The sequence below is a fragment of the Petaurus breviceps genome, unplaced genomic scaffold (assembly GCF_028583685.1).
Source record: "Petaurus breviceps papuanus isolate PSGF00001 unplaced genomic scaffold, PetGlider_PUasm1.0 551, whole genome shotgun sequence".
Lineage (NCBI taxonomy): Eukaryota > Metazoa > Chordata > Mammalia > Diprotodontia > Petauridae > Petaurus > Petaurus breviceps.
The window spans coordinates 7,716,449-7,730,065 of NW_027186372.1; the positions used below are offsets into that span (position 1 = coordinate 7,716,449).

The window sequence follows — 13,617 nt, forward strand, 5'->3', positions numbered from 1 at the left end:
TTATTCTCCAGTCAGAACACCTGGATGTAAATTGTGGCTCTGCTGCTCAGTATCTGACAATGGGCACTGTCTTCCTTGTTTGGCCTCAGTTTCTTTATCTATAAAGTAAGAGGGTCGGGCCAGAGCAGCGGTTCTCATACTCCTTGGGGAGTCTGGTGAAGGCTATGGGACCTTTCTCAGAACAATGCTTTTAAGCACATAAATAAAATGCATAGAATTACAAAGGAAACCAATGGTTAGGGAAAATAAAGATATATTTTTCTCTATCTAAATTAACTGAAATCTATCCATGACCTCCCCTGCTTCCACCCCCAAAGCACCCTGGACTAAATGCTGGCTAAGCCCCCTCCAACCCCAAATTCGATGTTCTCTGTTTCCTTCTGAATTGTCAGTTCTTTTGACTGAGTTGCTTTCTTCCATTTGGGCTCAGATGCTGGGGGTGGAAAGAGAGAGAACTGATGAATGAAGAACTTTGCCTTTCGCAACTCTCCCGAGCAGGAAAGGCAGCTCCCCTCTCACCATCTGCCAGGAGCAGGGGAGGCCAGGCTAGCCCCGACAGCTGCTGTTGTCTCAGCATTCAGTGTTCAGGTCAGCAGGTGGGTGAGCTGGGAGGGGGCCTTCAATTAATCAGTAAGTATTGGTTGACTTTCTGCCCTTGCTGAACTAGCTGTCTTGGGGGTCCAAACCACAATGATAGACTGAATAGATATTAAATCAGGGATTCTTAATCTGGGGTCCATGAACTTGTTTTTTAAAAATTTATTTATTTTTAATTTTCAACATTCGCTTTTATCAGATTTCGAATTCTGAATTTTTCCCCATCCTCTCCTTCCCCCTCCCTGACAGCATGCAATCTGATATAGGCTATACATGTACAATCATATTAAATGTGTTAGTGAACTTGTTTTTGAAAAATTGTTAAATATCTATTTCATATAATTAGCTTCTTGTGTATTCTATTCTATGCATTTAAAAACACTTTTATGCTAAAGGCCCTGTATAAAAGGCTTTACTAGACATTTTACCAGGCATATTGATAAGTAAATCAAAAAAGGGGTCCATTATACAAAAATTCTCTGAACTAGAGAGAAGGCAAATATATACCTCTATGAAGTCAAAAACAGAAATAAAGATCCAACATAGATAAAAATATTTATAGCAGCACTCTTTGTACTAGTAACCACCGAAATAATAATAGCTAATAGGTAGAATTTATGTAGCACTTTAAGGTTTGCAAAGTACTTTTAAAAACATTATCTCATTTGATCCTTACAACAACCCTTGGGGGGCGATTCTATTGGTATGCCCATTTTGTAGATGAGGAAACTGAAGTAAGCAGCTATTAAGTGACTTGTCCAGGGTCACACAGCTAATAAGTGTCTGAAGCCATTTTTTTAACTTGGGTCTTTTTGACTCCAGGTCCTGCATCACCTATGGAAAATGGGTGACTATTTGACTGAGGAATGGCTGAATGAATCATGCTATATGAATATAATAGAATATTACTGGACTGTAAGAAACTTTGAATATAAGGAATTCAGAGAAATATGGTAAGAGTTGTATGAATTGAGACAGAGTAAAATAAACAGGATCCAAATACACACTGACTCACAACAATGTAAATGAAAAGGCTACTTTATGGCTCCTGAACTCTGAGGAACTGAAAGAAACAATTGGATCCAGAGAACAGATAAGGGGTCTGTTTACCACTGGGGAGAGAAGAGTACTTCTGAGGCAGAGTGCTGTGTGCATGGTCAGGTGTGGTCACAATGCCTGACGCTTGTGCTTAATTTTCTTTCTTTTCTTTTACACAAGGCAGGGTTCAATCAACAGCAGGGAGGGGTGGTTTGTTGTGTTTTTTTCCTGTCTTTTTCCCAGAAATGACTGATATTAAGACAATAGACATTGATAAGTCAATCAACAAGCATTTATTAAGAGCTTACTATGAAATGTTGGAAAAAAAAATAAACTAGATAGTAAGCTCTTGCCATCACCATGGCAACATAATTGTCACATTCTGTACCTTTAGAGAAGAAATTCTGAGAAATGACACAATGGAAGGTTTAGGACAGAGCCCAGTTATGGTCCAGACTATCAGATCATGAAGTGGTGCAAGCCATGAACTTGAATCCCAGTCTGGTGGGGGCCCAGTGGTTATCTACTTCAATTTTTTCATAAACAAGGATCTCTTTTCTGATATTCCTGACAAACAGGCATCCACCTGTCTCAGCTGAAGACCTCTGGTGAAGGATAACCTCTCCCTCCCAAGGAGGCCCCGTTCTGCTTGGGGTTCGCTATAACTGATAAGAAGTTTTCCCTTACATTAAGCCTAAATCTGCCTCTTTGCACATTCCACTCAGGGCTCCTAGTTCTGCGCTCCAGGGCCAAGCCAAATAAATCTACCCCCTCCTTTACATGACAGCTGTCCTGATGCCTGCCCTGTGGAAGTCTAGTCTTCTCTCCCTTAGTTCCTTCAAAATCTCCTCATGTGGCATGGTCTCCATTTCCTGCTCACAATCTTCTAAGGAGGTTGTGAGCTCTTGGAGGGCTGGGACTGTCTCTTGCCTCTTTTTGCACTTAGTATGGTTCATGGCACACAGTAGGTGCTTATAAATGATTATTGAAGATCAGGCCGTTGCCCAGCTTGTCAGAATCCTCTACACAAAGTGGTGCTCAGCACTAAACACAGTGCTCAAGGATGCTTGATCAGGGAAGAGGCCAGTGCCACGATCTCCTCCCTCATTCTGGGCACTCTGCCCCTCGATGCAAGTAGAGGTCATATTCAATTGTGATGTCTCAGCTGCCATATCACATTGTTTACTGACAGTGCATTTGCAAGCAAAGAAATCCCTTGAAATGAGAAGGCCTGCAGTCATGGGAAGCTACTCCCTTGGTGTTCGAGGGAAACAGGGAAGTGAGAAAGGAGCGTGGCTAAGTCCTTAGGATGAAGAGAGAAGGAACGAATGTAGTAACAATAAGGGGTGATGCTTCTAGGGCACTTTAAGGTTTACAAAATGCTTTCCCTCTCACACACACAAAACCCATTAAGTGGCTAACTCAAGTCTGATTATCACCATTTTATGGCAGAAGAAACTAATGCTTATAGTGGGACAGTGCCTTGCCTGGTCACACAATTAGTAAATGATCGATCCGGGTCTCCTGGCTCTGAAGGCCTGGGTCCTTTACACTATATAATGTTTTGATAAATCAATTCAGAAATTCATGGAAACTTCCCCTGGGTATTGACAGGTAGGAGGAAATGAAATCTATACATGACAGGGTGATCCAATATGACAGAAAGGTTGCTGCTGGGTTGTAGAGCGCCTGGGCTCAAATACCAGACCTGGTCACCTGAGTGACTGGTTAATCAAGCCACGGGTATTTATCTACCTACTTCCAGGCAGGTGCACGGCCAAGGAGGGACAAGACAAAAGTCAAATGGTGTTTGTTCTTGAGGAGCTTATGATCTAGTGAAAGGGGTCAACAGGTACTGATATAGGCCCATAAAAACAGATGTCAGATAACTTGGTGTATGGAGGGGGGGCACTAGCAGCAGGGGGTGCCAGGAAAGGCCTCATGGAAGAGGTGGCCTGTGGGCTGGGTCTTGAAGGAAACTAGGGATTCTGAGAGACAGGGCTGAGGAGGAAAGGCATGCTAGGCATGGGGGACAGCCAGTGCGAGGCGTGGAGAGAGGAGACGGAGGATGTCACACGTGAGCAACAGAAAGAAAGCCAGTTTGGATAGTGGGTGCCAAGCAGAGGGGTTTATATGGATCCTATCGGTTTTCACATCATCTCTCTAGGCCTCAGTTTCCCCAATTATAAAATGAGGGGATCACTTGGGAACGGACATTATTATGTAAGGTGAGTGTGAAAATTCAACACTGTCACACAAATAAATTGCATTTCATCAGGATTCAGATAGGTGTTTTATATTTTAATTCATCTATGTGTAAGTCTCACGTCTCCTTTTCCCTACCAGACTGTTGGTTCCTTGAGGTCAGAGACCATGACTTAATATAATAATTAATAATGGACATCTATAAACTGTATAAATATATAATAAACATGAATTTATTAACAGCAATGTATATAGCTATTTAAATTAATAATTATTTTGCATATTGATAATAAATTTCTCATTTTATTACATAATATTTATATTGTACCTACTATATGCCAAGAACTGTGCTAAATGTTTTACAGATATTATTATGTCACCTGATCCTCACAAAAACCCTAGGAAGCATGCAGTATTATTATCCCTATATTACAATTGAGGAAACTGCGGTGAACAGTTAAGTGACTTGACAAGGGTCACACGGTAAGTGTCTGAGGCCAGATTTGAACTCAGGTCTTCCTGACTCTAGGCCCAGTGCTCTATCCACTGTCCCCCTAACTGTTCTTATTCTTCCCATATCCACTAGTCCTAACTCTGCAAACAGTGGACATGTAATAAATATTTGTTGAATTGGCTCTCTTTGGCATGTAGAATGTCCTCAGCCAGCAGGCAGACAAAGCATTGGAATACTGTAGCAGTCAAATAAGAAAATCAGCCCTGTGAAATGTGAGAAATCTGGCAGTGTTGCACAGAGCTCCTTTAAAATGGACTTACCCAAAATTTTGAGCTGATTGATTACTCCGTGAATTGTAAAAAACACCCAGAGAGACTGTGAGGTATCCACACACATCAGCATTCCGCGGTTGCTGCCGTTCACACCGTGGTGCACTTCCCCATTGGGCAATACCGTGAAATTGAGGACGTCCCCGCTGTTGAGGATGGGGAATGCTCGGTAGACCACCCAGTACTCCTTGCGGTCTAATAGTGAGTCAGGATCAGCCGGGAGCTCATTGGTCCTTAATGTCCCTGGGTCACAGGAAGTGATGCCAAAAGAGAGAGCCCCATAGTAGGGCAGCCCCAAGTGTCCGACTTCAACAAAGAGGCTCTCGCCAATGTGCAAAGGCCGGTCGGAGAACACCAAAGTCCTACTGCTCTCCTGCCAGTTGGTGCAGGCCGCCATGCGGTCCTGAGAGAAGGTGACGTCGGGCCCTCGGGTGGGGTGGAAGTGGAGGTCTGTGTCTAGAAAGGCTGGCACTCCGTGACCCCGAGAACGCCTGTTGGGACAGCAGGGTATAACATGGTTGTCTGTGGATGCTCCTGGGACCCGGCTCAGGTTCAAGTTGCTGATTTTGGCTACCACCTGGTTGTTCTCTAGTTCATTGTTGTTGAAGTTGGCTGAGTCGTGGTTACTTTGTGGGATGCAAGTGCTGAACCGCGTGTTACTGAGACGAGAAGAGGCCATGGTCTCGGCAAACATGCTATCTGTGATCAAATTACAAGAAGACACTACATGAATTAAAAGTTGTCACAAATGGTTTTTACTCCTTCTCCATTTCTGTCTTTTCCCACCCTCCTGGATACATGCATACTTAGTAATTTCCATTTTTTCAGTCTTTAGTACCCCTTCTACAGGTTACCTTTGGCCTGACAAAGGAGGATTGGTCAACAGGTTAAAACTGTTTTAGCTTGTTTTAGGTCAAAACCCTTTAGGTTGAATGAATGGAAAGAAAATGCATTTATTAAGTGTTTCTAATATGTTAGTCACTATTCTCAAAGCTTAGGATATGGACACAAGCAAGAAAGACAATTCCTGCCCTTGAGGAGCTTACATTCTAATAGTTTTGAGAAATATTATCTGGTATGGAAGAGGTAACAAAGTTCATCAAGACAAACAATAATGACAACAAATTTGTTATTTAGTTGTTTCGGTCGTGTCTGACTCTCCATGAGCCCATTTGGGGTTTTCTTGGCAGAGATACTAGAATGGTTTGCCATTTCCTTCCCCAGCCCATTATTTTACAGATGAAGACACTGAGGCAAACACGGTTCAGTAACTTGCCTGGGGTCACAGAGCTAGTAAATGTCTGAGGCTGGATTTGAACTCAGGTCTTGCTGACTCTTAAGCCCAGTGTTCTATCCACTGTGACACCAACAAAATATGTACTCAAAGCATTTCAATCTTACTTTAAAGATGCCTCAACTAATTGAGAGGGGCAGCTAGGTGGTGCAGTGGATAGAGCACAGGCCTTGGAATCAGGAAGACTCACCTTCAGGAGTTCAAATCCAGCCTCAGACACTTACTAGCTGTGTGACCCTGGGCAAGTCACTTAATCCTGTTTGCCTCAGTTTCCTCATCTGTAAAATGAGCTGGAGAAGGAAATGGCAGATCACTCTAGTATCTTTGCCAAGAAAACCCCAATCGGGGTCAAGATGAATCGGACATAGCTGAAATGACTCAACAATAATAACAACAACATACTAACTGAGCACAATAAGAACTCCAACCATCCCAGGCAGAGTCCAAAAAGCCCTGGAGCATGAGGAGATGCTGGATAACAGCCTGAGAGAAGAATGGAGCATGGGAGAGCCAAGGGCTGTGGATGCCAAGAGGCTTGCGCCTGGTGTCCAGTAGGCTAAAGTGGAGCCTGGGGAGGGAGCAGGAATGCTCAGTGGCTGGGCAGGGTGGGGCTCTGCCTGGCCTGTATCCTGTGGTGGTCCCACCCTTTGTACTGCGGCCAGAATCATCTTTCATATTCAAAGATTTGGTCGTGGATTATAGGATCATAGACTGAGAGCTGAAAGGAAAGTCGATACCTCCATTTTACAGATAAGGGGGTAAGATTATCCCCATTTTGCCGATGAGGAAACAGGTTGAGAAAGGGTAAGTGACCTGCCCGTAGTCACACTGGGCAGGGCTTGAGCCCAAGCCTTGATAACCAATGACCTTCCCACTGTACCATGTTGCACATGGCTCCCTTGTTTATCCACCATGTATAAGTCTGAGCTCCTCAGCCTGGCTTTCAGGGTGCTCCACACCCTGAGACATCATCCTTTCCAAATTCTCCCATAGCCTCCACACACCCTATGCCCTAGCCAAAGCAGACAGCTCTCTGCCCTCAACACACCCCGTGGTCTCAGGGCTATTACCTTGTTCATACTGTTTCCAATGCCTGGAATGACCTCCTTTTCCTTCTTCTGCTGTTTCAACTCCTGCCCATCCTTCTAGGTCCAACTTCAAAGCTACCTCCCCTAGGAAGCCTCTGTTGGTCAGGAAGGAATGATCGTCCCTCCTCAGACTTCACAGAGCATTTTGTTAGGGACACCTCTTTGGTTCTCTGATGTAATGCAGGGAATTACAGCTGCTGGTCCTATGCTCCTTCTGCTCTGAGAGGAGGGTAGAAATCATGTTTTATCGAAGCTTTCAGTTTCCAGAATGCCTACCACGTCAAATGGATGTGTCCCTACATGAGAGCTTCAGCTAGATGTCCTGGGAACTGCATATAGAATGTACATTTTCAATCACATGCCCATCCAAGTCTGCCCAACTAGTGTGGGATTCAGACTTATGATCATACATGTGGTTCTCTGCATGGTGCCATGTTTGCTTATACATGGCAAAGGATACCTTGCCATGAAAATGGAGAACCACAGGTCTACCACAATGATTCAAAGGTGCTAGATAAACTTTTAAAAACAACCTATACAGGCTAAGAAGAGTCTGTAGATTCACTCAGTGAGCATTTATGAATCACTTATTAACTATTAGAAGGCAGCTAAGAGGTGCAGTGCCAGGTCTGGACTCAGGAAGACCTGAGTTCAAATCTGGCCTCAGATACTTATTAGCTTTGTGACCCTGGATAAGTCCCTTAATCCTGTTTGCTTCAGTTTCCTCATCTGTAAAATGAGCTGGAGAAGGAAATGACCAATCACTCCAGAATCTTTGCCAAGAAAACCCTAAATGGGGTCATATTTGACTGAAATGACTAAACAGCAACAACAAGGAAGCACGATTCCCTTTGGGTCTACGGAGTCTTCCCTGGGGTCCTTTGTTGTACGGGAGAACAGAGACAAAGCACAGCAGAGCATGTGGAATGGTGGAGGGAGTCAGAGAACAGGGAGTTGAATATTAGCTCTTCCACCAACTTCTTGTGCCTTAGGACAAGTCCCACTGCTTCTGTTTCCTCATCTATCAAATGGGAGGCTCGGATTAGATGATTTCTAAGGTTCTCCCGACTCATGTTCTATTATCATCTAATCCTAAACTAAGCCCTGAATCAAAAAAGAATCAATAAATGTTTTCCTGGTATCTACTACATGCAAAACCAAGCCTTGCTGAGAACTATAGGGGGAATAAGAGGTATAAGCACATAGTTCCTACCCTCAGGGAACTTGCAGTCTAGATGGAGAGACAAGGCATCAATCTACAAAAGGCTCAATAACACAGTATGATAATCAACATTACATAGCACTTTGAAGGGTACAGATAACTTTCCCTATAATTACCCTGTGAGGTAGATAAATATAGTAAAAGGTGCATGACTAATGACCAAGTAAAGAACCTAGATAATACCATGAGGTCAGAGGAAGGCAGCAGAATAGATAGGAATGAGCTTGGGTTCAAATCCTGACTGCTACCTTCTATCTGTGTAAACAACTGCAAACCACTTCCTCTATCTAGGCCTCAAATTCCTAGTCCATAAAATGAGGAGGTAGGAAAAGATGGCCTCTATCTAAGTCTTCTTTCAGGTCGAAATTTAGCCCATTTATTCATAGATCTAATTCTGGAAAGAACCTCAGAAAATCATCTAGCAAAACTCCCTCGTTTTAGGGATGGGGAAAGTAAGTTAAGTGATAGCCACAGATCAAGTGACTTGGCAGAGATGATGACAAAGTTTCTCTTGACTCCAAAGTCAATGTTCTTTCTTCTGTACTAATATGTGATGTTAGATATGTTCGAATCCCACTTCTGACACCTAACACCGGTGTAACCTTGGATAAGTCACAGAACCTCCATGGGTTTCTGTTTCTTCAATTATAAAACTGAAGACGTTGGTCTTTAGGAGTGTGAATGGGCCTGGAAGGCTTCATTCCCACTTCTCCCCCTGTCGATGGACACAGATAACAGTTGGCTCCATCTGATGCCACCACCAAGTAGCCTTTATTTTTGCTTAGGCTGAATATGTCTGGAACCTGAAAAAGTAGAATGTGCTTCCAACGACAACTGAATTTCAATGAAGACAGAAATAATGGCAAAAAGAATCAGAGGCAGCTTGAATTAATCATTATCTACCATTCTTTCAGAGAGCCTAGAACATTATTTTCATCAAGCGCCTCAGATTCCAAGGTAGACTTGTTTGAGTATTTGATTTTTATTTGTTTGTTTTAATCAAGGAAGATGAAAATACATGCACTGGAAGAGACAAGACAGTTCTGAGACATATGACTACTCCAAAATTTCCATAGTGTCTGAGTAATGGAAGCTGCAGATTCCAAAGGAAGGAGACATCTGGTGATAAGCAGTATACCCATACAGGATGAAAGGGGATCACTTGACCATTATAAGAACCTCATAAATCAACCTTGGGGCAGGTATTTGACGTACGAGGCTCTTGGTGTTTCCAGAAGCACAACATATTCCCACTGGGCCAATGCTACCTTTTATCAGTGAGAGCTAGGAGACACAGTGGACAGAGTGGTGATCTTTCTGACCTCAGGAAATCTGGCCTCAGACACTTACTGATTGTGTTTTCCTGGCCAAGGGACAACCTATACCTTTAACACATGGCTGGGAAGCCTGTGGCCTCGAGGTCACATGTGGCCCTTTAGGTCCTCATGTGCAGCCCTTTGACTGAATTCAAACTTCACAGAACAAATCCCCTTAATATAAGGATTTTTTTTTTCTGTAAAATTTGGACTCAGTCAAAAGGCTGTACCCAAGGATCTAGAAGGCCACATGTTCTACACAGGCTACAGGTTCCCCATCCCTGCTCTAATACCTCTAACCCCCTGCCTGTCTCAGTTTCCTCAACTGTAAAGTGAGGATAATAATAGTACCTATCTCACAGGGTTGTTGTGAGCATAAAATGAGTTCACATTTAAAGCACTTTGCAAACCTTAAAGCGCTACTGCTACTATTTTTTTAATTTGCTTTGTTTTGGAGGGCAATTGGGGTTAAGTGACTTCCCCAAGGTCACACAGCTAGTTTTTGTGTTGTGTCTGAGGTCACATCCGAACTCAGGTCCTCCTGACTTCCAGGGCCAGTGCTCTATTCACTGCTTCACCTAGCCACCCCTAGCTGCTACTATTATTGTTGTTAATATTATTATCTCTCCCCTTTCAGGTGATCAGAAATCTTTCAGAGAGAACTTTGGCAAAAAGAGTAATGGCACAATATGCCCAGGAGTAATAACTGATGAAGACTGGAGGAAGGGCCCATAATTACTACATTTCCTAGATCTGGGACATTCTACAGAAGGAAGTCTATTTAGCTCTATCTTATCAGCAAAGAAAATGGAGGGATTTAAATGCCCTGCCTGGAGTTTGGGAAGAGGTAAATGAGATGGAACACACAACACGGGATGATATTTCTATAGTTCTTCAAGGTTTGCAAAGCACTTTTCATGACCATAATCCATAGGCATTTTATAGATGAAGAAACTGAGGCTTAACGAGATCTAGGGGTCTAAACTAGTAAATATTAGTTGGGGTTAAAACCTAAGTCTCTCCTGACCCCTAATTTTATGAGTTTTCTACTACACAACAATACTCCTCATGAAAGAATCCCAACCTATTTAGAGAGAATTTTGTCTTCTCCACTGAAGACAAATCATGGAATTACAGAACCATAGATTTTGAGCTGGAGTACTTTCCGGGTCATACAGTTCTACTCCTTCACTTTATAGACAACAGACTGAGACTTGAGGATGTTAAGGGATTTAATCAAGGTTACACAGGTAATGCCTAGTAGGGCTGGAATTTGAACCCAGGGCCAGCCTAGAATAGCATTCCTTTCTTTCTCTTCAGCTTAGATTTTCTTCTTACTCCATTTTGCAGTGAGAGAAAAACTCTTCCCTTCTCTGGTCACCCTGTTTCTACATTCTCCATGTATCTGATGCATGGAGCTCAATAAACAGCCTGCTAACCTGGGAGCTGGGGAGACCTGGGTTCATCTCCTTGCTGCGTCAGATACTTATCACCTGGGTGAACATGGGCCTCAGACGCCTCAACTATAAAGTGGGAATAATCTTACCTATATTGCTCACCTCACAGGGTTATTGGGAGGAACATGTCAGTTATGAATATCACAGCCCCCCTGTGGACTGTGTCAAATTCATCCTGTCTAAAACTTGTTGATCCATGATTGTCTCCCCCCTTAGACTGTGAAGCTCCTGGAGAGCAGAGAATTTCTGCATGCCTGTCTTTGCATCTCTGGCACTCAGCACAATTTCTACCATACAGTAGGTGCTTTAGTAAACATTTCCTGACGATTACTGGCTGTCATTATAGCCCAACATGATGCGAGGTACTTAGGTGGTAATGCAATCCGTTTGCTGATGGATTGATTTTTCTCCTTGCTATACATTTCCAAAGTAATCAAGTCCTGTTACCCAGCTGGGGCCACTGACACTCAGGAGTGGGGGGGATTCCTTCATTGCTGTATGGAGGGATCCTGGGTTCTCCAAGCTCTGCCAGCAAAGCCCAAGCCGTGGCAGGCTCCTAGTGAGCTGCAAGGGCTTCAAGGAGAGGCCTGCTGTCTAAGACTAACCAATCTAAGTTCAGGTCACCAGGTAATGAATTTTTCCAGTCTGCACATGCTAAACAAAACCATCCCCTAAAGTGAAAAGGGGATTGGATGTGTGGGGGAGTACTTAATAGAGAAAAAAATCTCAGGTCTGTTGAGGTCAGTCCACAATAGAGCCAGGAGATAGGCACATTTAATAACAGGACTGTGAGCTGCAGGCTAGGGGACACTAGGCCTTACCCTAAGGGTAAAGGGGCCTGGGAACAGAGCAAGAGTCAGAGCCCTGGGAACGGGTGGAAGCACTGGGTGATGAGGAGCCCAGCCAGGGCTATTGGTTTATCTACAAGAAAATCAAACACCTGGCCAAGAAGGCAAGATTCCTCCCCGCATTTTGCCAGAGTGCCCCTAGGTGAAAGAAATGTTTGCAGGAAATGCTGACTGGAGGACAGGAATCCAATCTTACCTGATTCTCTTGCTTTTTTTTTTTTTAAGCTCAGTTACCTTCCCTCCTCTCTATAATCATCTCTGACCTTTTTAGCGCCCCACGTCTTCCCGCGTTTCTAACCTGACGAATCAGTCTCGGATCAACCCCACCTTTGGTTTTTGTTCCTTTTCCTTCCTGCAGAGCAGGAGAAATCTTGGAACTGAGGTGACCTGACCTCCTGCAAACAGCTCTAAAGTCAGCTCCTTCCTTAACTCCTTGGGTACCACAGTGTCTGCTCCCAGGCCCCTCCTATAATAGGAATTAAACTAGTGTTTTCTGAGGAATGAAAACTCCTCTTTCCCCACCTCTCTTCCATCTCCTCCAGCTCATCTTTCTCCCTCCCTTCTTCCTTTTCTCACCCTCTGTTGACTTCTTTCTCCATCTCTGTTTCCCTTCTTCCCTTCCTCTCTTTGTCTCTTTCCCTCCCTTCCTCTTTCTCTCTCCTCCCCTCTCTTTCTCTTTCTCTCATTCTCTCCTCCCTTTCCTCCTCAGTATTTCTCTCTTTGCTTCTCTCTCTCCTTCCCGCCTCTCAGTGTCTGTTTCTGTCTTACTTTCCTTCCATCCACCCTTCTCCCTCCCTCCCTCCCTTTTCTTTCTTCTCTCTTCCCTCCTTCCCCCCTTCGGTGTCTCTGTTTCCATCTCACTCTCCCTCCCTCTGTCTCTCCTTTTCCCCTACCTTCTTGAACATTCTCAGAGATGATATTTCAATGCTATACTGCCACCTGACTCTGCCGAAGAGATGAACACACCCCTTTCTCTGCTCTCACATCTCACTCCCTAGTCCCAGCTTTCAGCAATTTATGCCTAGGTTCTTGCAAGTTTCCCAGACGTTATCATCCCTAGCCTGGCCTTCTTCCTGCTCCTTGCACACAGCTCTCCACCTCCCATCTGCATTTGGCACAGGCCGTGTGTCCTCTATGCCTGGAATGCACTCCCTCCTCACCTCCATCTCATAAAATCCCTGTTTTCCTGCAAAACCCAGCTGCAGCACCATGTTCTATGAAAGGCTCTTGGCCTTCCCTTCCCACCTCCTCTCATTTATTATACCCGTTGTTTCCCTTTGCTAGATTGTAACCTCCTTGAGGGCAGGGACTGTTTCGTTTGTCTCTGTATTCTCAACTTGGCACATAGAAGGCACTTAATACATGATTGTTGGTTGATTACCTTGATAGAGACAAGCATGATGTGGAGACACCTGGACAGAGTGCTGGGCTTGGAGTCATGAAGATCTGAAGGTCTGAGTTAGAATCCAACCTCAGACACCGAGCTGTGTGATACTGGGCAGATCCCTTACCCTCTCTGGGTCTCAATGTCATCTGTAAAGTGAGTGTATTGGAACCAATGACAGCTTTTGGTCCTTTATAGCTTTCTATGATGCTCTGGGTGGTTTAATTTCTTGGCTCTGATTTGCCTACATGCAGCTATCAGAATAATCTCCCACAAATCACTGCTTTCATCAACCTTCATTTCCTGCTAAAAGACACCCAGTGGCTTGATCTTTGAAATCCCAGCTTCTTGGTTTTGGCACTTAAACCTCAATTAAAGGGGCGGC

The 13,617-nt window shown here is 44.0% G+C and overlaps 1 protein-coding gene across 1 annotated transcript in view; it reads right to left on the bottom strand.

Annotated features, from left to right (window-relative positions):
* NEURL1B (neuralized E3 ubiquitin protein ligase 1B) overlaps positions 1–13,617 on the bottom strand; it is a 76,235-nt gene that overhangs the window by 16,594 nt on the left and 46,024 nt on the right. Inside the window, exon 3 of the mRNA XM_069102365.1 lies at positions 4,615–5,322. Coding sequence (XP_068958466.1) covers positions 4,615–5,322 — 708 coding nt within the window. The remainder of the gene's footprint in view (positions 1–4,614; positions 5,323–13,617) is intronic.